At 35.7% G+C, this 25,432-nt stretch overlaps 3 protein-coding genes across 3 annotated transcripts; 2 read left to right on the top strand and 1 right to left on the bottom strand.

Moving 5' to 3' along the window:
- Nucleotides 1–629: 629 nt before the first annotated feature.
- LOC129739584 (uncharacterized) lies at nt 630–5,922 on the bottom strand. The gene is made up of 2 exons (XM_055731058.1): nt 5,656–5,922; nt 630–1,193 (listed from the first exon to the last, which is right to left on the bottom strand). The coding sequence occupies exons 1-2, from the start codon at nt 5,722–5,724 to the stop codon at nt 714–716; spliced, it is 549 nt and encodes a 182-aa protein (XP_055587033.1). The 5' UTR covers nt 5,725–5,922; the 3' UTR covers nt 630–713.
- A 94-nt stretch (nt 5,923–6,016) lies between these two features.
- LOC129739585 (NPC intracellular cholesterol transporter 2-like) lies at nt 6,017–9,924 on the top strand. The gene is made up of 4 exons (XM_055731059.1): nt 6,017–6,370; nt 6,447–6,554; nt 9,445–9,614; nt 9,676–9,924. The coding sequence occupies exons 1-4, from the start codon at nt 6,205–6,207 to the stop codon at nt 9,760–9,762; spliced, it is 531 nt and encodes a 176-aa protein (XP_055587034.1). The 5' UTR covers nt 6,017–6,204; the 3' UTR covers nt 9,763–9,924.
- Nucleotides 9,925–15,303: 5,379 nt separating this feature from the next.
- On the top strand, nt 15,304–15,996 carry LOC129739929 (NPC intracellular cholesterol transporter 2 homolog a-like). Its single transcript, XM_055731478.1, has 2 exons — nt 15,304–15,466; nt 15,554–15,996. Exons 1-2 carry the CDS (start codon nt 15,304–15,306, stop codon nt 15,931–15,933), a joined length of 543 nt encoding a protein of 180 aa, XP_055587453.1. The 3' UTR covers nt 15,934–15,996.
- The last annotated feature ends 9,436 nt before the right edge of the window (nt 15,997–25,432 follow it).

The following is a 25,432-nucleotide window of genomic DNA, read 5'->3' as shown; positions in this document are numbered from 1 at the left end:
TTTTTGCAAATCTGTATACTTAGAGCAAGTTCACTGTTGTTGTGGGGAAGTGGTAGAAATTTTGACACTGGTAGCACATTTTGAAAATTTTACCATTCAAAAATGTTTTCAATATTTTTGGGCGTTGTATTTTTTACAGCACTGTTTCTATTCCAGCAGTATGTGATAGAACTATTGCTATTTTTGCATCACAGCATGCGAGATAACAACACATGTTGTAAAAATAGGGAAAAGTTTTCAAAATGTGCTAAAAGTGTCAAAATTTCTACCACTTTCTCCCAACACGAGTGAACTTGCTCTTATGCCATCCCTTTTCGAAGGGTTCTGTATTTTTGGTCCAAACATCCGGTTTAGACCCAATGTGGTGAAAAGAGAAGCGATGAGAAAGAAACGTTGCAAAGGAAGTAGTGAAGTGTTTTCATCGTAAACATAGTTACCATGGTTTTTTATGTAAACAGTGATAAGTAAGTAAAATGAAGTTATTCCAAGTTACAGCAAGTAGTCTAGGTTTCTCCTTTCCAGTTCCTAAAGGGCTGCAACAACAAAAATATTCAATATCAGATAGTATAAACTTAGGCGCTTTCTAACATTTCGGGCCTTAATAATTTCCAATCGAAATAAAGTTTTTTTTATGCGAAAATTAACAATTTATTACCAAAATAAAGCCCTAGTAGATTATCAGCAAGCTTAAAAACTACACATTATTATCGGCCCTAGTCCGCCCGAATCTCCCATCTGGAAGTCAACCCGGCCACCGGTTTCCCGTCCTTGGTCAGGGTAAACTCGGACCAGAAAGCTCCCTCCCGCAGGAACGGTTTGTACTCCTCCCCGTCGAACTCGAAATCCTTGATCCAATAGTCGGCCGCCGGGAGCGGACACTTGTCGTAGTGCGGGAAATTGCTCACATCCTTGACCACGTCGTAGAAATAGCTCTTGTAGGTGGTTCGCATGTACTCGCAGAACGTCTTCTGAATGTTGAGCAAATCTTCACTTTTCGAAACGTCTTCGCCCACCTCGGCGGCACTGAGCCGCATGTTGACGGTGTAGCTGTCGTCCATGTCCACCAGGAGCCGGGCATGGCCGGACATTTTGAAACTCATGTCCGAAAGCTTTTCTCCGGTGTAGTTGTAATCGAGGTACTTCTCCGAACCGTCCAACTTGTCCAACCCCATGAAGTGCATCTTGAATTCGGGCTGCAGGTATTAAAGAAGAAAAAAAAACAATTTAAATGATACCTAGATATTGGGTTTTGATTTAATGAACTAAAGGTTGTAAATTCTTTTCAACAGACATCAGGTTCTTTATATCAAAATTATTTAAAAATTTTCTTATGACAAATGCTCAGATGTTGTCTACACAGAGGCGTTTCACAAATTGTACGATTTTCGAGCATTTCACTTCCATCCAAGCAACCAAAAGTCCCTAAAAACAGGTAAACATAGTGCCTTCTTTCTATTCTCCTATATATTATACATTTGAAGCGCGCCATAGGAATCGTGTCCGAACAAACTGCGAAAAATCGTCAACGAGCTGTTCCCACAGCATGGAGAAGTTACATGGCCGAGGGTCCCATACGACTGGGATACGAGTGAAGAGGAGCAGATTTCGCTGGAGGAACTGCGCGACACCGCTAAGTCCCTCCAGTTGAACAAAGCTCTGGGTCCGGATGGCATCCCTAATGTAGCAGTGAAGGCCGCGCTCATGGAACATCCTGAAATGTTTCGGTCATCACTGCAACGGTACTTGTATGAAAGGGTCTTTCCAGACGTGTGGAAGCGGCAGCGATTGGTGCTCCTGCCAAAACCGGGTAAGCTACCAGATGACCCTTAAGCATATCGCCCGATATGTCTCCTGGATACTGCTGGAAAGGTGATAGAGAAGGTGGTACAGAGCAGGATCCAGCTCTACACCGAAAAAGCGAACGGCCTATCCGATAAACAGTTCGGTTTTTGGAAAGGCCGCAGTACGGTGGATGTCATTCGACGTGACATCGAAGGGGCAGACGAAGCCAGACTAAAGAAGAGGAGAGAGACCGGTTTTGCGTAGAGGTCACCCGTGACGTGAAGAACGCCTTCAACAGCGTCAGTTGGGCAGCGATTGCGTCGTCGTTCATTCGTATGAGGATTCCGGCATATATCTGTAGGATTGTGGAGTGTTACTTCCGTAACCGCCAACTACAGTATATGACCAGCGAGGGACTGGAAACAGTGAGAGTCTCGGCAGGGGTTCCACAAGGATCGATACTTAGCCCGGTATTGTGGAACATTATCTACGACGAACTGCTGAGACTGCGTCTCCCCACGGGAGTGAGACTTGTGGGATTCGCCGACGACGTGGTTCTCCTGGCATCGGGCCCATCAACCGGAGAGGTCCAGCTACCCGCCACAGTAGCTATTGAGAAGGTGGAAAGTTGGATGAGCTCCAAGAGCTTGCGTCTGGCTCACCACAAGACCGAGATGGTGCTGATCACCAACCTTTCAGCAGATTTCAGCACAATCAAGGACGATTGCCGCTGGACCGTGCGAAATCGAATCGAAGCGTACGATCAAGTACCTGGGGGTGATGATCGACGACCGGCTGAGCTTTACGGCCCACGTCGACTACGCCTGCAAAAGAGCGGCAATGTCGACAGCAGCTCTTTCACGGACCATGTCAAATAACTCCTAGCGAGTGTGACCTCGTCCATTTTGCGGAGCGGCAGCTTTGAGCAAGCAGTGTAGCCTACGAACATTCTGCAGTGTGTAGCGGCTGATGAACCTGCGAGTAATCAGCGCATACCGAACGGTGTCCTCGGTAGCTGTTGATGTTGTGGCGGGGGTGATGCCCATCTCGGTCTTGCTAGAGAAAGATATCTTCTGCCACGAGCACAGGCATATGTCCGATGTGCGGAAACATGCCAGAGAGGCTTCGATGTCCAACTGGCAGCACCAGTGGGACAGCTCGGAACGTGGCCGGTAGACTCATCGTCTTATCCCTAACGTCGGATTCTGGATGGATCGGAGACACGGAGAGGTGAATTTCTGCATGACACAGTTCTTGACTGGTCACGGACAGACTTGTAAACCATCGACATTTTCTCTGACAGTCGCTCATCAGTTTCATTGTTCGTGCCATCAAACGAATGCGACCGAAAACTTGCCGAACAGTCGACTACCATCAAACGAAACGACATTCATTCTTCTTTGTGTGATTGTCGAACGAAATTTCGTGTCTTGGTACACGAGAGGGATAATTTGATGGTCAAACGACCATAATTCCCGACAGTTTACGACATCGCCTATCTCTTTCACGCAGCAGAACTTACAGACTCAATAAGTAAATGCAATCTTTTCTATTCACTCCCTCCTGTTGAAAAAAAATTCGCAATTCTGCAGCGCTGGGTGATGTTTGGATGTGTTGGTCGAACAATGTGGAATTATTATCTCGATTATCTACGCAAGAGTGATGAAAGTCAAACGACTAACCACAACAAAGATCAAAATTTCATTTGACATTTTTTTGCTCTCCGATCAAACGATTGCGCTCTCCACGATTGTCACGAACGATGTGTGGTGATTGTCTCCGGAAAAATTCAAACGATGGTGACCTTTTACAAGCCTGGTCACGGATGCTTCATGCAGTACCATCATATCGGTTTTGACACGTGGCCTCGTCTTTCTGCCCAACCTGCGGTGACACAGTTGAGAAACCAGAGCCCGTAGTGTTCAACTGTTCAAGGTTCGAAGGGGTACGCACTAACATGCTTGCCGCCTGCGGACCAGACACGACAGCCGACAGCATCGTGCGGAGGATGTGTGAGGATGCCAATTGGCGCGTGGTCAGCGATGGGTTCACCCGGACCATGACTGCCCTGCAGAAGAGTTGGAACCAGCACCAGTCCGCGACCGATGTAGGGTGACTCCTTCATGTAGGATACCTCCAACGTTGTCGTCGTGGAATATCTGAGTCGAACGCGCCCTCTGCAGCGGAGGCTGTGGGGATAAGACATGACCTTCTCCGCAGTCAAACTCGCAGCGAGAAGAGTATTCACGTCGCGGAATACTCTCGGGTAGAGTGGTCTTACGTTGCCGTCGGATGAACCACTCGAGTCGGGTAGGATGACACATCACCGTCGGGATTCATCTGAGTCTCTGAGTGCTCTCGATTCGGCACACGGACGGGCAAAGGGGAAAGGCCTCGAGACAAACCCAGCGAAGCCAAGATCTCGAGTCGCTAGAGGATGGTCTCTTGCAGTGATCTTGAACAGAGGCGGAGCGCACGATAGTCGTGGGAATCAAGCTAGTCTCGAGTTGCGAGTAAAGGCCAGACCTCGAGTCGTTAGAGGAGAGGTCCTTAGTCTTGATTCGTAACAAGAGGCAGGGTATATATGCTGGAGTTTGACTTGAACTAGAATTGCCGATGAGCGCTTAAGCGCGGACTTGGTCTCCCATCTAGACCTGGCGAACGTAGGTAACACCAGAACCGACCACTGAAACGGGAGCGAATCGATCATAGATGTCATCTTCGAAGCCCGAGGTTGGTGTGCGATTGGACGGTAAGCGGGGCCTATACGCATAGCGATCATTTCGCGAAACGGCTGGGATTAGACATGACCTTCTTCGTGGCAGACCTCTTCGGAAGGGGGTAAACCACTGCCGGGGAATACCCACGGATAGAGTGGCTCTCGACGCCGGGAAAGCCTCTCAAATCGGTGCAAAGTCCAGAATGTGTGCCTTGACAGCTACGAGTCCAGGACGAGCTGCTCTCGGTCTGGCACACAACGGGCAGAAAAAGCCGCGGTTCAAAAATCCTAGGGTTGCCAGCCAAACGGATACAAAATGACTGGACAACGGTCGGAGTAGACTGACCCCATTGACGGAGAACGTCCGACCCCACGGTTTGAAGCATAATATAAGGTAACATCTTCTGCGTAGAGATGCCGTGGGTGCTCTGCGTTCGTGCGTAGGATGCTTCACCTTCGGGGAGTATCTGAGTAACGCGGTTCCGAACGATCGAAGCTGCGGAGATAAGACTTTACCTTATTCGCAGTGGAAATCGTTGGGAAAGGGTTATCTCACGATTGGGGAATACTAACGGGTTGGGTGGCTCCCGACGCCGGATGAGCAATTCAAGTCGGTGTAGGATGCCGTAACGTAATATTTAACTTTTTTTAAATTGCGACCCAGAGATGGATCTTGACTCAAACATTCAGTCAGCGAAACTTTTTTTGTAGGGAAATGAATCCAACTTAGATGAAATTTCAGGGACTAGATAAGAGAAAATCGATGTTGAATGTGTATTGAATGTGTATTAACATTCTACTACAGGAGACCAACCTGGCGTATGTCATACGCCAGGTTGGTCTCCTGTAGTAGAATGTTAATACATGGGCCCCGGAGAGGCGCAAGATGTGGGTTCAAGTCCTACCGGGAGACAAGGCGAATTTTTTTCGAATGTTTTTCAACATCGATTTTCTCTTATCTAGTCCCTGAAATTTCATCTAAGTTGGATTCATTTCCCTACAAAAAAAGTAATATTTAACTTTGAAGGCTTTTTTTTAAAGAAAATACGCAATTTTAGGTTTCTTCGGACACTTCACTCAAACTAAGCTTATAATTCTTAGTTAAAATTCTAAACTATAAAGCTAAGTTCAGGTTAAAATTATCGATTTCTTACCTCTTCATCAGCTGCAACCAGTTGCGCAGAAAAAAGCAAAATTGCAGCTACAACTTGTAGCTTAGCCATGTTGATTGACTTGAGAGAAAGCTAACGAAACGAACTTGCATTCGCACCCATTTTGGTCTCGCTATTTGTACTGTGGAAATCCGGAAACGATGAAATTGTAACAGCGTGTTCGACATGTGTACCCGAAAGTCAAACGGCCGCAGATCACGCAACAATTGGTTAACAGTTTTCTGGAAGTTACACCTCACTAGTGAGTGTCACCGCTTAACGAGATGAGCCCCGCTGCCCAATTGACCAAAAGGGCGACTAAATCGAACCGGCAAACCGGCACCTGAGTTAGTACCGATATTTACCTCAAGTCGTTCACATCGCAGTTGCAAGTCCTACAGCAACTAAACTTTCTGCAAAACACACGAGTGATTTATTGCCCCGGGGCGCGCACATATCTAACCGGGACTGTTATCGTATTATTCAGGCTAAGCTCCGCGTCTTGTTGATTGTTGGTGGTCGATTTTTGAATAACCGCAAGGCAGTTAAGGGATGAAGTGGATTGTTGTTGGGATTACCGTCCTAGCCGTATCGTTGATTCCGGGAATTTCCAACTTTCCGCAGCCAACGAAGAAGCCAAGCTTGGGGGGTGGCTGGTGGAGACCGCGATGGCCTGCCTTGGGCGACGCTGCCCGTTCCCTCGTGTTTGAAGATTGTGGTGAGTTAGTTGATGAATTAAGAAAAACCAAACTTAAACCTTGGCTGATTGGTCTTTTCCCGTATCAATATTATAGGTGCCTATTTTGATGTTCAGTCTATTAGGATTTCCAGCTGCTCTACTACCCCTTGCACCCTCTTCCGAGGGATGACTTCGACTGTGACGGTTGAATTCCGCACCAATGGTGAGTAAAAGTGGAATTTATAGCTATCGCAATTAAAAGAAAAAAAAACAAAAGTTATCCAGAAGAATTTGGAGGAGAAATGTGAAAGTTTTGAACATCGATATAATCAATTAACAGTTTGTGACTGTAACCACACATAATGACTGACACATGCAATAATGTGTCGTTATAGAAACGAATCATAACAAAGAAAAAAATCATTCAAAAACTTACCGCTGATTTGATTTGAGCAAAGAAAACTTTGGTAGATATAGCAAATTTTAAACCTGGAACATGATTTATAAAACGAGCACATGAACAAACTATCAGGTTCCATGGCGCAACATAATTAGAAGAATCTCCTTATTTGTACGACGATTTCTTGAGCATTCTTATGTGCATCTGAATTCTATTCCAGCCTCTTGTTTTGAAAATATCAATAGTAATTTCAACACATCATTATAAATTAAATTCAAAAATCGAGGAAGAATTACCTTAATGGGTTAAACTCCTTTAAAAAAGGAAAAAGAACGAAAATGTTTCCGTAATTGTACTGCTTTCGTTGAAATTGTTGGTTGCAATAGAAAAAAAACACCTCATGTATCTTCATAAATCAACGGTATTTTAAAATTGTCCGCTTTGAGAATTCTCAGGTAGAAACTCTCGGATAAGAACATCAGTTGAAAATGAATGAATAAGAATGTACATGGAGTGAACTCGCCAATTGTTGAAGATAGGAAGCATGTTTCCTCTTGCAGCGGATCATTCAACGATGTCAACTGTTGGAGGTTGATAAAATCCACGGAAAATCGGGTCGGGCACATACAATGAAACATGCAATTATTGATCACTATGCTTTACCCTTTAATTCTAAGAAACAAAAATCACAATTTCACAATAACAAACTACTTAGGAACTTAAAAAAAAAGAACACGTGCGATACTAACAAGCCATCGCCTACTCAACCATATTCTAAGAAGCGAACAGTGGTCCAAAACCTAGAATAGCTGGCAGAAAGTCGATTTTTGAAGCGCTCGTAATCATCCAACTAAATAGTTCATCGTGTTCCGGTATTTTCAGGCTACATGAAACCATAAAAATGATAGTCATAAGTTAACCCGTTTTGGAGTTCTCAAAGAAATGCTAAGAAAAGTTTGAACATTTTTTGAAAATTTCGCTAAGATTTCTTACATTGAAAATCGAACACATTTTCAAATATCGAATAAATCTCGCTTTGCAATTATTTTATTTTTTTGTAAGGTATATTTTACACGTTATTTAATAAAAACTTTCAAATTGGGATGCCTTTTTTTGCCATTTTTGGTGAACGATTTCAAAGAGTTGAACCACTTTTTTCTTCAAATTTAACTTCTTAGCAAATAACCTCCTGGATCACGAACCGAATTGATATTTAATTGAATCTATAGGCTCAGTTTTCTCAAAAATCCATTCATAAAACTTTTTTTTTTGTATTTTGAAGCACTATCAGTATGAATTTCTGTGTTATTTTTTCAATGAGGAATAACTCCCAAAACATTGTTAAATTATGATTTCTCAAATATTCTTCTGATTATTGATCAGATCATAGAGCCTTTTTTTGCTGGTCAAAATTCATGAGAACCAATTGAAACTTTTATGGTATTGTTGTAAAGATATGAAATATGAAATAAATCAGAAATAAAAATGAGAAGTTTAATTAAAAAATTAAAAAAATATGAAACACATAGTTTGTTTTCTTCGTTTAAAATGTAAATTAAGAGTTAATACAACCATGGATAGAACAAAAGATCATTCAAGAAAAAAACCTTCATACCTTAATTTAAAAATTTTGATCAGTTTTGGCGAAATTGATAAATAATTCTCGTCTATCAAAAAATTTCTTTATTGACACGATATTTAATGAAAAATGAAAAAAAAGTGATCAGCACCAGAGTGTTTTCATGTCAATTTGTTTTGATTTAATTTCACAGATTGTAATTTTGAGATAATTTTAGATTTAGTGAACCTTTCTAGGATGTGAGAGGTTTTTCAGCAATCAGTTGGAAAATTTCAATACAAGGATTTACTTACTGAGCTATTAATATTTTTCAAATTCTTACCTTCAAAGAAAGAAATTTCAAAGAAAATATGAAAAATGTTGGAAACAGACTTTTTGCCAGGTTTTTTAAAGAATTGGACGTAAGGCGCCTGAATCTATACTCAAATATTCGATGGGCATTATTGAGATCCTGTTAGTTTTGTTTGAGCCAGTGATCAATTTATCAAATTTAACACTTTGCGGTGAATCCAGAATGGTTCTGATAACTCTTACATTTAACTGTCAATATTTTTATAGAGAGAAAAACACGGATAAAAAAAAGATTTCTGACGCTACTAAAATGATAACTTTTCGAGATATAGACCCATTTCTCATTGATTTTGGTTTCAAGAATTCTTAAAGTTCCATAAAAATGTTTTTTTAATTTCATCAACAATCTGGGTGAGGCACCTTTAATGAATTGGATTTTAAGAGGCCTCAAATCCCAAATAAAACAACAAAACAACAAACCTTCTATGATTTTCAGTTAAAGTCAATAGGTTTTTAAGCCTCAATTAAGTTGCTCAGGTGAAAAACCTTTACCTTAGAATTATTTAAAAGTCTAATCATTCATTAGCACAATAATAAAACCTCAACTTTCCGTGGCTGTGAATAATGCACACAAAACTACTTAAAACTACTTGAGTTTGGAACTTTTACTACCAATCTAATTCTGTATTTTCACAAGTTTACCGCGACTACAAAGTAAATATTTGCCAAAGCTATTGAACTCTTTTCAACAGAACTCTCTATATCAATCGCATCAGCAAAGTATCGCATTTTTTCCCACAGACGTTTAAGACTGGACTGTTTTTCTCCTCTTTTTCTTTGCAGGAAGTCCACCGGCAACGGCGCTCCGACACGAGGCCTATTTCATACTGAACGCTATCCGAACTCGAGCTACCATAACACCAAACGTGTGCGATGGAACACAGTGTCCGCTACAATCGGATCAGGGTCTGCTTTTTGAGGCGGTCATCCAGGTTAGCCATCTACTTCCGGCGGTAAGTGGCGCAAACCTGCGTTGTTCTAAACAATTGAAACAATCTTTCGAAAATGTTACAGCTTCGCGGAAACCTTCGCTGGGAGCTGAAGGACGAATGGAACGAGGTGCTGCTCTGCTATCAGGTTCCGATTCTGATTACCAGTTGAAAGAGAAAATTGCGCGCGTTGCCGCGCTATAAAGCCTACCAATCTTGCCATAAAACGACGGTGGCGGGCTCTGCTCGTCGGACGGGCAACTAGTTTCGTTCGAATCGAGTGGTAGGTGGCGGGGCAATGAGCACTTGGATGTGGAAACTGAATTTTGTAAACAACGGATTCTAGTCGATTTGAGATTTATAAAAAATGGTGAATTTGTGAATCATTTGTGAGAAACGTCCTTGCGAAAATAACGTGCATTTGATAGGAGATTTGTTTTGCGGTAAGTGAAGCGTTCTATTTCAAAATATATGCTTTCTAAGATGAGCATTTCTAAGGAACTTCAATACTGCCAAAAATCTACGCTGGGAAAGCAGAAAAATTCGGCATTCTATATCCCAGAAACAACTTGAACAAATCATGCAGATTAAGTATCGACTTATGTAAAATTGACCAAATTTACACAACGCACAAAATTGACAATTTTTTTTCAAAATTGACAAATATCACTAAATTTGCAAAATAGATTAAATTGACAAAATTTAAATCATTGGTGAAATTCAAAAAGGGACAAAATGGACCAAATGGACAAAGTGGACAAAATGGACGAAAAATTAAAAAAAAAATACAAAGTTGATATAATGACAAAATTCACAAAATCAACATCTTAGATAAAACCAACAAAATTTGCAAAATTGACAAAATTGAAGAAATTGCAAATGTGACAAAATTTGAAATATAACAAAAAAAAACGAAAATGACAAAATTGATAAAAATGACAAAAGTAACTAAAACGAAAAAAAATATAATTAATAAAAATGATTAAAATGATAAAACTGATAAAAATGTCAAAAATAACAAAACTGAAAAAAATCAGCCTAATTTCAAGGGTGACGTACTTTTACAAATATTCTTAAAAATTGATTGAATTATAAAATTTGCAGAATTGACAAAATTTACAAAATTCACCAAATTGATAAAAGTGACATAAATGACCAAATTCAATAAATACACACAATGGACAAAATTAACATAAATTACAAAACTGAAATTATTCACAAAATTGATCAAATTGTCAAATAGTCAAAAAATTACAAATTTGACAAAATTACAAATTTGACAAAATTAACAAATTTGACAAAATGGTCAAAATTATCATTGTTGACTTAACGGACAAAATTGATTAAATTGACCAAATTTTCAAAATTGGCAAAATGGACTAATTTGACAAAATTGACACAACGGACAAAATTTAGAAAAATGACAAAATTGCGAAAGTTCTCGAAAATGACAACTTTTGTAAACGTGATTGAATTGACAAAATGGACAGTATTGACAAATTTACAAAATTGCCAAAAATAACAAAATTTATAAAATTGATAAACTTAACAACATTGACAAAATTGTAAAAAAAATTACAAAATGAACGAATAATGTATAACTGAAATATTTTACCGAATCGACAAAATTCACTTAATCAAGATTCAAGACAAACCTAAAAAAACTAGCAAAATTTACAAAGTTGACAACGGTGACAAAATTCCAAAAAAAAAAAACAAAATGAAAATGACAGCAGTGATAAAACGACATGAATTGACGAAAGCAACTGAAATAAAAATATACACAAATGACAAAAATGATTAAAATGACAAAAGTGATAAATATAACAAAATTTAAAAATTGAAAAATGTGCCTTTTATTAAAGGTTGTCGTATTTTTACAAGTATTTTTAAAAATTGACTTAATTATAAAATTTGTAAAAAAGACAATGTTGACATAATTGAAAAAATTGACATAAATTCACAAAATTGATCAACGTGACACAAATGACAAAATTTAACAAATAGGGACAAAATTAACATAAATGACAAAACTGACATTATTCACAAAATTGACCAAATTGTCCAAAATTACAAAATTGACAAAATTAACAAATTTGACAAAATGGCCAAAATTATCATTGTTGACTAAAAAGACAAAATTAATTAAATTGACCAAAATTGGAAAAATTGGCTAAATGGACTAATTTGACAAAATTGACACAACGGACAAAATTTAGGAAAATGACAAAATTGTGAAAGTTCTCGAAATTGAAACCTGACAAATTTACAAAATTGACAAAATTGACAAGAATAACAAAATTTTTAAAATTGACAAAATTAACAACATTGACGAAATTGTAAAATAATGGACAAAATGGACGAAAAATACATAACTGATATATTTTACCAAATTGACAAAGTTCACTAAATCATCATCCAAGACAACACTAAAAAAACTAGCAAAATTTACAAAGTTAAAAACAGTGACAAAATTTCAAAAATAATAATGGAAATGACAAAAATTAACAAAAGTAACTGAAATGAAAAAAATACACAAATGACAAAAATGATTAAAATGAAAAAAAGTGATGAAAATGACAAAAATAACAAAATTGAACAAATGTGCCTTTTTATAAAGGTTGACGTACTTTTACAAATATTTTTAAAAATTGGCTTGATTATAAAATTTGTAAAAAAAGACAAAGTTAACAGAATTTACATGAATTCACATAATTGAAAAAAGTGGCATAAATGACAAAATTAAACAAATGGACAAAACTAACATTGTCAAAAATGACAGAAAGGATAAAATATACAACTTTGACGAAATGGGCAAAATTATGATTGTTGACAAAAAGACAAAACTGATTAAATTGACCAAATTAGCAAAATTGGCAAAATGGACATATTTGACAAAATGGACACAACGGACAAAATTTAGAAAAATGAAATAATGACAATATTTACAAAATTAACATAAAAAATTTGACAAAATGAACCAAAGTGCCGAAATTGACATATGTAAATAACATAATTGGAAGTATTTGCAAAATTGACAAATTGATCATATTAACACAAAATGGAAGACAAAATTTACAACATTGACAAAATTTCAAATGTCCAATTTGGTAATTTTGTCAATTTTATAATTTTTTAAAATGATTTTTAAATTCATTAATTTTACGAATTAAGTTTAGTCCATTTTGTCAATTTCGTTAATGTTTTAAAAGTAGTAAATAGTTAATTTTGTCACTTGGGTCAATTTAATAATAAAAAAATCAATTCTATCAATTTGGTCAATTATGTCAGTTTTTTCAATTTTGTCAATTCAGCCAATTTGGTCACTTTTGCCATTATCACCAATTTTGTAATTTTTTTTTTAACTTTTTTGTATATTTTGTTATTTTTTCCAATTTTTCACACTTATCTATTCGGCTATTTTAGTCAATATTGTCAGTTTCATTATTTAGGTAAATTATTGATTTTTTTTGGTTAATATGATCAACTTTTTCATTGATGGCAATTTGGATCAACTTTTTCATTGATGGCAATTTGGTAAATTTTGTCAATTTTGACAATTTAATCAACTCAATCAATTTTGTCAATTTGGTCAATCTTTCTCGATGTTTTGTCATTCTTGACAATTTGTTAATGTTTGTCAATGTCATTTTTGTTTATTTTGTCTATAATAATAATTTTGTAGCAGTTTTTTCCAGTACGTCAATTTTGTCAATCTTGTTTTTAGTTGTGTCAATTTTTGTTAATTGTGTTAATTTTCATTTATTGTGTCAATTTTGTATAAATTCATCAATTTTGTCAATTTACAAATTTTGTCATTTAGACAATTTTGTAAGTTTAGTAATTTTTGCCATTTTTTTTTAAAATTTTCATTAAATTTGTCCATTTATAAAAAATAATCCTTTTGGAAAATTTTACCAAACTTCACATTTTTGCCAATTTTTGTCACTTGACATAATAGACGAAGTTTTACAAATTTACAAAAAATGACAAAATTCGCATTGTTTTCAAAAATTTCTCAATTGTTGCTGGTTTTTCATTGTTTTTTAAAAAAAAAACTGTAATATTTATTACATACTTTCTACCTATTTAAATACAGTTTTTCTGAAGATGGCTGAAATTCAGTAGGCCGAAACGTAGAAAAACAGCAGTTTTCATTTCGTCTTACATATATTACCGAAAAATATCTATCGAAGAAAAGCATACAAAAGTGCGGTGATCAAAACCAAACCACGAAAACCAATTTCAAATTAAAAACTTCATTCTATCAATTGTGTTTGATTAGGGAGTGTATTCGAAAAAAAGGCAGCACTTTGTTTCTTGAATAATTTCGAATGTATCGATGGAAATTGATGAAATTTTCAGGGAAGCTACCTTGTAATGTAATGTGTACGTGAACAAAATTTGGTGACAAAAAGAAAAGTCTCAGTAGGAGACCCAGAAACATCTGGAAATCAACTATTCGACCAAAGTTTACATGGTAAATCGATAAGGAAGTCCTAAAGGACCTTATAGTGAGCTAAAATTTGAATTAAAGTGAAGGTTATTGATTCCATGAAGTGAGAGGAATGTGAGCCCAATTTGAAAATATGAATAGAGGAAGTGATAAAAAAAAGTCCAATTTTTCTGACTGGTTCGTGTAGCTGACTTATAAATAGACCTGACTTCATTTCTACAAGGTAAGAAAGCTGCCCATCGGTGAATAAACAAAATACGGTGGTCAAATCGTGCGCAAAATATTCGGACTGCTGGTGGGAAAATTTTGTAATGGTCAGCGAAACGAACAGTCACCTGACAGGTTTCCAACCAGATACTTTTCGTTGAAAAGTCTCGCCTGTATTTCCCGGAGATAAGCAAGGAGAAACAATTGAAAATTTTTATGTCGAACGTCTTACGGTTTTTGGCCAAAGATTACCGAAAATTTTTACAGTTTTTTGGTAATTATGACTCGCTTTTCAGTCATAGTTAAAAATGTTTAGGCAAAAACTACCGATTTATCGGTAAGAATCAAGGAGCTTTCGGTTAAAATTACCGAAATTTCGTAATTATTACCGGTTTTTGAGTGAAAATCACCAAGTTTTTTTTCAATTTTTTCGGTAATATTTTTTATGATAAAGCTGTCTTATTGCAACGGCAATTTTCTGTGCAAAGAAAAGGTTTCTCTAACAAAGGTTTTGAATTCGGTAATTTAAAGCGAACATCGATAATTTTCAACAACGGGTAAACCGAACAAACTGGGAAAGTTCGGTAAATAATGGTTTCGGTAAAATGAATTTCCTCGTAGATGCCCGAGTAGGGTATAAAAATCAATTATTTCGTTTACGTGTTAGGCATTAAAATTTTGTTTTTGTTTCGATTATAGTCGTTTTAAATTAAAAATTCGTACTTACAATTTTCAATGCAAATTCAGGTATTTTTATTTTTGAATGCTCGCTATCAAAGTCAACGATTTCTTGATTCATATATTGTAGTTAAGTGGGAAACTCGACTTACGGTGCACCGTTTTCCGAAGCAGCTTGAGCAGCCACCTGTTCGCACTTCAAACGTCAAGTGGAACCCTTAAGGTTTGGATTGTCCAGGCCTCTTGACTTTTGAGGCAAAACTCCCGCCTTTTACCTTTGAAAAAATTTCTGGATTCTCCGAGATAACGACCGGTCACGACAGATAAAGCCTTCCCGAGAGCATCTTGGAAGCAGAACTAACCGATGTATTGATGGACTTATCTGGGCAACTGATAAATACACTATTTAAAGCTACTACAGTTTTGTTCAATCGGTCAGTTTCGATTGAGATACCAATCACAATGAAGTTCGTGGCACTAGTTGTGGCAGTTCTGCTGCCGATAGCCTTTGCCGATGTAATCCCGGTTTTGAAATGTGAGTAAAGTTTTCGAATTATGTAATTTTTCACGAATTGAATTTGGCATGAAGAAAAAGTCTTCTAATCTGATTCTTCTCCTACAGGTGGTGAGAACGTGCCGGAACCGGTCGCAGTCAACATCGAAGGATGTAGCCAAATTCCCTGTGAACTGGGCCGTGGTAAGGACGCGGTCGCTCTGGTGGACTTCACCGTCGGTTCCCCGGTGACGGCTTTGAAACCGTTGGTTCATGCCAAAGCCCTGGGAGTTACGGTACCATTTGTGCTGCCCGAGGATCGCCAGGACGCCTGCCAGTGGCTCCAGGGTACTCGCTGTCCGCTGTCCGCCCAGGAAGATGTTCGATACGAGCTGCGATTGCCGGTGCAGCAGGCCTATCCGGCCATTGCCGTCGAGGTGGAGCTGAAGCTGGTAGATCAGGACGAACAGGTCGTCAGCTGTTTCAAGGTGCAGGCCAAGGTGGTGTGATTAATGTTTAAGTGATAAGTTAGGTTTTCGAAAAAAAAAAAAACAGTGATAAACATTGAAAAAGGAGTTAAATTTTCTTTTCTCACAAATCTCCAAAAATGATGTAAAATGACTAATAACTTGGAACAACTAAAACAGAAGCGGCAATCAAAGATATGAAATCCAACAAAGAATCAATTGCATTCCTACTGAAAAACTCAAAGCCGACCATGCCTTACCAGCCCAGATGTTGCACCGTCATTTCCTCGCAAAGGCCCCGAAGAAAGGACCCAGCAAACATTTATGAAGGTGTAACACAGGAACAACAGAATTACTCAAACAAATATACCAGATGAAAGGATTGTATTAAACTTACCAAAATAGCATATAGCTACAAAAGTGGAGGCGATATATCTACAATGACAAGATTCCATCGATTCGATTTTCCCACAAAAAGCAAAATAAACGAAAAAAAAAATATCCACGACCGAGATTTAAACTTCAGTCCTTCGAATTGGCTGTCCGATACCTTACCACGATGCCAACTCTTCAGTTGATATGATCCGCGCTATAGCTCTATATGTGAGATTCTCCTTTTACGAACCGGTCAAAGGTGGAGACCGGATAGAGCGTCAATTGAATGACAGCCCATTTACCGTAAATTAGTTCACTCAAATCGCAAATGTTGAATTAGCATATTCTCAACTTTTTTTAGACATATTTACAAATTGACTAAACTGCTATCCGATTCAACTTTTTTTGGGCAAAGCTTGTCGTAAATGAATGATAGAAAATCACTCAATACCAACTTGTTTACGATGGTTATTGAAAATGTCTTGATATTCGATTTGGATTATCATTTCTATTACGATTTCATGTTAGCTGGGGAGGGCGGTAACCAGCGTGGCATGAATAAAAAAAAACATTCGACCATCGAAACCATGAATACCTTCGGGCTGCACTCAGAAGTAGAAAAGCCCTTGAAGAGCTAGTCCATCTTTTTGAAGCACAGTACGAGGCATTTTTGTGCAAGATTCCGCTAGACGGTGTCTTCTTCGACAACAAGACATGCAGAGCAAACTCGACGACCTCTCCGAAGCAGCAGGTCTCAAGGTAAATGTCGGGAAGACCAAGTCGATGGAGGTCATCGCAGGAAGTCCTTCTAGTTTCATGGTAGCTGGGCTACAGGTGGAGAAGGTAGAATGCTTTCAGTATCTTGGAAGTCAAATAACGCCTGATGGCTATGTGACTTATCTATAGGTGGGGACAAGAGTACCCTTGCACAAGTGTAAGAATCAGTTGTTTCAATGGTTTGATTGCTACGTCACAAACGTTCATAAGCGTCTCGACGTTGAAGTCGCCATTCACCGACGGCATAAAATGGTTCATGTAATTTAATAAATCACAAATTGTGACTTGTAAATCATCGACATTCTTTCTGACAGTCGCACAGTCTGCTTCCATCAGTTTCACTGTTCTTGCCATCAAACGAATGCGATCAAATACAACGCAACAGCCGACTGGTCAAATTCCAGTGCAAAAATCAAGCAGTCGGCCGACGAACACGGTCGTTTTTTATGTTAATGTTCCCAAAATTAAAAAGTGTTAGTGACAACCCCCGAATTATGACACGAATACTACTAGTGGCAAATAGGACTATAGGCAACGGCAACGTTATACAATCCGTGTGGAGCACATCTCCAAGCTTTTTCCTCAGATTTAAGTTTTTTTTTTCTCAGATTTGAGCTTTCATCTCCTATGCTCTCAAGGCAAAAAGCTTAAATCTGAGGAAAAAAAGCTTAAAAACGAGATTCACCAAGACTTAGTTTAAAGATGTATGTCACACGATACATAGACAAATCGTGTAACGTTGCCGGGATCTGACTATAGGCTCAATGAATAAAGCTAGCGTAACATTTCATAAGGGCGAAACTAGCAGTTTGCTCGAAACGAGAAAAACGCGTTTGAAATTTCGGAACATCTAATCAAATTCTATTAAGAAATCGACCACTTTTTGTTCGACAAAATAAAAAAAATTGCATTATATTCACTTATTGTTCGTTGGTTATCAAAATCTTTAACTTTTTTTACTAAATTTCAGAGATTTTCGAGTTTCGCCTTTTTTTTTGTTTTCGATTTCAGTATACGCCTGCAAGTTACGCCCAATTGATCGGCCGTTTTTGTTTTGGTTTTGAAGTTTCGCCCCCCTACACGCAAAAACTAATTAGGCCGTTTTGTCACACACGGTCAACTCAGTTACGCCTATTGGCCCTACACGAATAGAAAAATTAACCCCATTTTGAATAGGCGTAACTTCACGTTCCAACGAAAATGCATCACCAGGAAGTTTCGCCCAAATGAATGTTATTATTTTTTTTGAAGTTTTTAGTGATTTTAAGATGAAACCGCGTTAATTAGGTAAAGTGCAACCGCGTACATCCAGAATGACCGTTAACTCGATTTGTTTACATTTGGCAGTTTCGTCCTTTTGAAATGTTACGCTAGAAAGGTAATCTTTTCTGTTCACTCATTCTCTCCTGTAGAAAAAAAATCTGCTGTTCAGCCAAGATAGATAGATCAATAGGTAAAACATTGCGCTTAACCTCAATCGACAGATACACGGCTCAGGGTCAAAAATAGTTATTAAATTTCGAACGATATGTATGGGATTTGAAACAAAAATAAAATTTATGCAACATTGAGGGGTCTTATTGGCCAAATAAGTAATTACTCGCATTCTTTGAAATACCTTGTGTAGCAATAAGTAAAATGTATGCTCAAAAACTTTCTATATCATGACTACGAGATAGTTTTTCTTTGGCAATTTAGCAGTATCTCAGCCAAATATTCGAATTTTGGAAAGCATTTTTTTTATATATAGTTTTAAAAATATGCTTAAAAATGACTGGTTACAACTTGTAATGAATGATACTTTATTTTAGGTCCTAAAAAATTAAAAAAAAACTTTCAGGTTTAAGGATTTCTGCAAAAAGCGATGATTTTAGATTAATAAAAAATCCACTTTAAAAATATGTTTTCCATCCGCATAAGCGCTTAATACATTTTAAATACTTTGGTGAACATTTTTATATTTTTTTCAGAATTTTAATATGTAGTTTTGTAAGAAAACTAACATTTTAAAAAATGTCCATACATTTCTGTGGAATTTCCATAACTATTTTTTGGTTGCCCTACTAATACATATGCAAGCAACGGAGTAGTATACCTAAAGAATCTAGCTTTTCTGCTGCTCAGCAGCGCCGGACGATGTTTGGATGGGTTGGTTAAACAATGTGGAATGATTATTTACAAGCATGGAATGAAAGTCAAACGACTAACCACTACAAATATCCGAAATATCATATGGCATTTTTTGCTCTCCGATTAAGCGATAGCACTCTCCATGATGATCAAGAACAATAGCTTCGTTCAATCGTAAGTAGAAACAGGTTTCAACCGATTTCTACTAACTAGTTTTTGTTCAATGCGCCAATGTTTTGGTCAAAACAGGTCTGGTCGTTGTTCAATGAAGTTGAAATCGATCGAAACAAGTTGTGTGTTATCTACAGGGAAGAGCTAGCGAACCAGGAAAACCGGGAATACCGGAAAAACTTTGGAATTTCATCGCGTCACCGGGAAATCGGGAAAAAAACCGGAAATTTTCGCACTTTACCGGGAAAATTGTCATGATTGAAATTTTTTTATGAAATTTCAAATATATTTTTAAATTTATTTCGCAATTTTAGATTTAAGAGTAGTTTTTGACAGTCTAGATATAGATTTATCTCATAAACACTTATTTTAGTTCATTAGTAAACCATCAAAATTTGAATCGCTTTTCTAAACATTTGCGTAGCAATATGAGATATCTCTTTTTTCGCTCTCCGCAATTGTGCTACACTTACAAGCATAACTCAAATAATTTATAATGAAACTATTATCGAAAAAACTAAACACAAAACTAACTACAGTCCAGCCTGGATAAGTTAGAGTCCAAAGGGCTGAACTTTTTTTTCTCGCTTAAAGAGGTTTCTAACATAACCAGTTTCTCTTTTCTAGAGGGTCAGCAACATATAAATACATTAAAATGATCCGAAATGTAACTTTTCAACGTGTATTTGATGAAAATCCACTGATTTATGAGAAACCAGTTGATGCATCAGTTCTAAGTTTTTTCGAGTGAGTTAAACTCCCACATAAAAAGATTTTGTGCTTTGAAAAGCTTGAGACTTGGTGTTTTCTATCACTTACAGAGGTTTCTCGCTTATCCAGGTTCGACTGTACCAGTTTTAGTTTTCGACGTCAAATGATTCAGCAAATAGCCAAAATCAAATAATTTAGCATAAGACGAATGAATTGACCTGAGGAACGAAGCATTATATCGCAAGTATTTAGTTTTTAATTCTTCCTACGATAAACATTTGCTCAAAGTTTCCTACGCTGGAATATACTGCTCCTACTCGCATAACAGTCCCATATGAATTTTCGTCATTTTTCATCTAACCTGACAGTTCGTCATTTTGAACATAAGACTTCAATATGAAACAATAAAAAAAGAGATTTTGTTCTAGAAATTTTGAAAAAAATATCAACTTGTGACTGCCCCATATGAAATATACCCGCATAACAGTCCCATATGTGAAATTCCACGGGTGTAGTTACTTTACTATGTTTCTTTCAGTGAAATGATGCTTAAAGTCCAAAACAGAAAAGGCGGATTTTTTCGCCTGAAAGTAGGGGCAGTATATGTCTTTTGTAAAAAATATCGAAAACAAGCTCCTGTCGAAATCTAAGGTCTTTACCCTGATAAAAAATAATATCTTACATTCAAACGATTAAAGTTCAGCCCTGTCTCATATACGATATTCTATATTTTCACGAATCTTTAGTTCAAATGACTAAAGTTACTACTAAAGTTATTCTTTGTTTTGTATTTAAAAACAGTTTGTCCTAAAACATGTCTTTGCATTTGTACAAAAAAAATATTTGTCTGCAATTTGATGATTTTATGTTTTGTAAGAAAAATCCTCATTCAAATTGATTTGATATTATGTATTAATGTATTTTTTACATATTTCTATACAAACTGTACATTTTTTTTTTCTAGAACTCTTTACAAATTCTAGAAAATTTCACAGTAGCTTAAACGTACTACATTATAGTTTCCAGATCAATTTAATCGGACTTATTTTTGCCAAATTGTTGAAATTGTGAAGAAAACATAGAATAGATGCAAATTTCGTTAGATTCGTTAAAAAATCATGAAAACCTGTAAATTTGATACGAAAAGACTACGTGTTGGAAGACGCCGAAGTATTTGTTAAGATTTCTAACCGGTTAACAAATTTTGGGTTACAATGGTTAGAAATTTGAGGTCCTTTACATTTAATTTTTTTTTATTCACCATGATTTTATGTCAAAAAATGAGTATAATAAATATCGGGAAAACCATCATTTATAACCGTAAAAAAATCGGGTAAAAACCGGGAAAAACTTTGGAATTCCAAAACGAAAAATCGCTAGCAACCCTGTACCTATCGTGGACGTTACCTACATTGAAGGTCCATATAGAACAGTGGTTTTCAAACTTTTTTCACTCATCGCCCCCTTTTGCAAAATTTTTGAGTCCAACGCCCCCCTGCGGAAATTTGTAGAAAATCTTAAAAAAAAATGATAATCTGGATCGTTGAAAAACCATTACCCTTCGGCTTTATGTTGTTGTCAGACTTACTTATAATTCATTCAAATTTATGAGTCCCTTAAAGCCAAAGGGGTAAGGGGTATTTTAAGTGTAAAATTGGTAGATTGATCTAATCATGTCAAACGATTCTTCATATTTGAACTATGTTACGTGATTTTTCAGATTTTTAGAATTTTTTTTTACCCTTTAGGCTCCGAGGACCTCACATTGCTTCAAACCTCCAGTAAACACTTAATTCTATGTTAAATTTCCTGGACAATCACTTAAACTTAATGATTAGTTTGATATCTGATCATTCATCTTAAATGTTTGTCAACCAAATTCTATATTCACCATTCATTGCATTATTGAATACAAATAAATTACTGTCAAGCCGGTGAAAACTTTTAAAATAGTATTATTTTTTGATATCTGAATTTGAGTCCTGTTTAAAGTTATTTACGGGTCTTAAAGTTTAAATTAGATTCTAATACCTAACTGAATTTTGGCAACAGAATTGATAACAGAAAAGATAAAAAGTTGAAAAAGATTTTTTTTGATTCTATTGAAATAAAGATAAACAAATAAGAACTTCAAATAAAATTCTCTTTCAAAAAAAAAAAAAACATATTTTTTTACACATATTTTTTTAAAGGTTTTTTTTTGTGTCTTACCATACGTACTCTTTTAAGAGTACATGTACTCTTTTTTTTTTTAAAGACATACACCGTCTTAGCCGATTTAGGCTTTACAGACTGAATAAATGACGTGGACAACTTAAGATTACATTTAACACCCAGTACCGAGATGGGAATCGAACCCATGCCATCAGTGGATCAGCGATTACCGTCTTACCACGCTAACCACTCGACCACCGAGACGTACCTGATCCGGAAATGAGCGTACTCTTCTTTTTGTGAAATCTTGCGGTTTGTACTCTTTTTTTTTATTGTTGAAAGACATATTTTATCAGAGAAACGAACTTATTTCTTCCAGTTCTTCAGTTATGCTTAAGAAATGCAACACTTTCTGCATTCATGGCACGGTACTTCAGGGTTCTTTACTTTGTTGAGTTTTCCAAACGATGAATTCAAAAGGAAAGCATCACAAATCGATTTAAAACTAAATTTTTCGTTAAAAACAAGTTTTCTTCAGCAGTACTTTTCTACTAGTAAAATACAACAACTTCGAAAGTTTTAAAACCGCTTTTGAGAAAAGCTTCTCCCAGGCGTCGAAATAAACTGTGCAGGCAATCAGCGCCTTTGAATATGCAATTAACGCCCAAACCATTGGCAAAGAGCACAACAGCAATTTGAACTCTTTTTGAAATGCATCATTTTCTCATGTTTGTGATTTTTTATCTCTATCTCTTCGAACAATCCAACGACCCTTTGACCTTTCACTAAAAATCTGCAAGAAAATTAACAAAAACTAAAGACGATAACTTTCAATGTTCAAAGTATTTTTTGAAAAGTCATAATTGCCAGGTAAGTCACATAGCTAGCAACTAATTCACGGTGCTTTTATGGAAGATGTTTAAAAGAAAAAATACAGTAACTCTAATTTTTTCAGAAATGAAAAATTTAGCCTTTTCTGAATCATTTTCAGGCAAAATTAAAATATTTGGTCGGTGAGTCCTCATACGTTTTGTTTTTTTGAAGATTTGTAGTCCATATTTAGGAATTATTACCTGTAAATTTATTCCAATACAATGGAATAGTGACTTTTTTCATGGAAAACTTATTTTTTAATTTTTACTGAAATATTTTGTCATTCTGAAACAATAAAAAAATTCAACGCCTGGAAAGATAAGTGGTTTGGACTTCCTGAAAAATTTATTTTTATATGAACATTTTATTTTAAATTTTATTATTTGGAATATCCTTGTTATTATTGGTGTTATCCAAATGTAATATGAATTTATATTTATATGTGTGTATCTTGGAGAACTAATTCTGGTTAAAAAAAATTTTATGATACATGAATAATAACAGTCCAACACCATTTGATTGGTTTCCAACAAAATACTAAAAATATTTTTTTTTAAGTGTTCTTTGCAATATTTCCACAATATTTGCAGGCTCTGATGCATATGGGTACGCACTTTTGAAAACAAAAATTTAATTTTGGAAGATGTCACTCGTTTACGGCATTTTTAAAATAAATTTAAAGATAAATATAAGATTTAAACATATCTAAGAAGGCCAGTTTTCAATAAAATTTTGTTAAAAGTTAAAGTACTTGCACTGAAATCTGCTTATCTTCCGCTACAGAACATCTATTTTAATTTTCTTTTTCCCATATTGATGGTGAATAAATTTTTTATTAATCATTTGAACTTCACTTTTGCTTAAGAATTGAAGTACTGCTGATATTTTCATATTCATGATCAACAAAACGATGAAAAACGTTTTTTTTTCTAGACAAATTTCTATTTTATCGACGGTTTTGGACCTGATTTATGCGTTTTATTTTTTTTTTGTTTTTATGAATTTATATGGTTTATTGAAATCAATGATTTCTATACTTTTTGCATAATTGGTATACAATTGTAGAAGTTATGATTGTTTTACTGTAACATAAATGCTTCATTATGGTTCTATTTAATAATTAAGAGACCTTCAGTGTACAGTAGAATAATTAAAATAAGTAAGGGATGAACAAAATATGATGAATCCGACGCGCTGCAGGCTAGTTTGCTATCGACAATCTGCAATTCACTTTTGCCAACAATACTGATAATTTTTGTACATGTAAGATCGACAAAAACATTGAAATGCATTTTTTTTAGAAAAATTCCAAATTTATCACAGTTTTAGACTAGATTCATCCATTAAATAAATTTATTTCCAAAAAACTTAAAATTTTATTTAAAACAATGAATTTAAGAGATGATTTAAATAATATAGTGGGTTGGAAATCGTGGAAGCTAAGATTATTTAATCTAAACAGTTAAAATAAAATGGAAGAATCACAGAGTGCAGTAGGGTTACAAAACTTGGGCTAGAAAATAATAAAAATAAAAAGGTTAAAGCAAACTCCAGGCTTATGTTGATAATTGTATCAAAAGACAGAAACAAGCAAAATTTAAGCTAGATTGAATTGCTGTAGCGATTTGCATTGAGTCTGAGGTGCGATTGAAATTTTGAGACATTTAACTCAAGAGAAGTATAAAAACGGATTTCTCATCAAAGATGTCTTTTAACGTATCGTTAACTTTCCAAAATTCATTATCGTAATAATTTTTTCAAAGCTCAAATTAAAGCAAACATTTCTACTCCTGAGCGCATTACGATAAGAGTTATCATAAAAAAGTTATAGCGGTACCTAGTGTTTAATAATTTTCTTATTCATTGAACTTTTTTTCAATAAAATTTCCACCAGTGTTGCCACAATTAAAAAATCTTAAAAATTATGGATTCAAATGGATTCATATTATTTTAGATAATTCTAAAATTTCAGATAATTTGACCCTCTCAGACTACTGACAGGATTTGCCAGCCAATTTTTAATTTTTTTTTTTAGGATACGAAGATACTTTTTAAGCATTTTTTATGTTAAACAGCTCTGTAACTAGTTTAAAAAAATTTGAAAATTTTTCAAAGTTTTTAATGACATTGTTGAGTTTAATTTAAAGGTATTAAAAGTTAAAACTAAGAAAATTAATTCCTCTAAAATTATAAAACACTAAAAATATATTTATTTTTTAAAGATTTCAAATAGAAAATTTTCAAAAAAATATTTTATATGGGGGGTCACCGACAAAATATTTTAATTTTCGGTGAAAATGAGCCGGAAGAAACTCTACTTTCTACCCATGCAAAAATTAGCGTTACTGTA

This window comes from Uranotaenia lowii, chromosome 1, assembly GCF_029784155.1.
Source record: "Uranotaenia lowii strain MFRU-FL chromosome 1, ASM2978415v1, whole genome shotgun sequence".
Lineage (NCBI taxonomy): Eukaryota > Metazoa > Arthropoda > Insecta > Diptera > Culicidae > Uranotaenia > Uranotaenia lowii.
The sequence above is the reverse complement of the archived record's forward strand: the minus strand, read 5'-3'. Positions and strand labels throughout refer to the sequence as shown.

Bases quoted from the DNA above. Each gene is read 5' to 3' on its own strand.
- LOC129739584 (XM_055731058.1), bottom strand. From the start codon at position 5,724: ATGGCTAAGCTACAAGTTGTAGCTGCAATTTTGCTTTTTTCTGCGCAA. The intron at 1,194-5,655 runs GTAAGAAATCGA...TAATACCTGCAG, and splicing joins TGGTTGCAGCTGATGAAGAG to CCCGAATTCAAGATGCACTT.
- LOC129739585 (XM_055731059.1), top strand. From the start codon at position 6,205: ATGAAGTGGATTGTTGTTGGGATTACCGTCCTAGCCGTATCGTTGATT. The intron at 6,555-9,444 runs GTGAGTAAAAGT...TTTTCTTTGCAG, and splicing joins GGTTGAATTCCGCACCAATG to GAAGTCCACCGGCAACGGCG. The intron at 9,615-9,675 runs GTAAGTGGCGCA...AAAATGTTACAG, and splicing joins TTAGCCATCTACTTCCGGCG to CTTCGCGGAAACCTTCGCTG.
- LOC129739929 (XM_055731478.1), top strand. From the start codon at position 15,304: ATGGACTTATCTGGGCAACTGATAAATACACTATTTAAAGCTACTACA. The intron at 15,467-15,553 runs GTGAGTAAAGTT...CTTCTCCTACAG, and splicing joins TGTAATCCCGGTTTTGAAAT to GTGGTGAGAACGTGCCGGAA.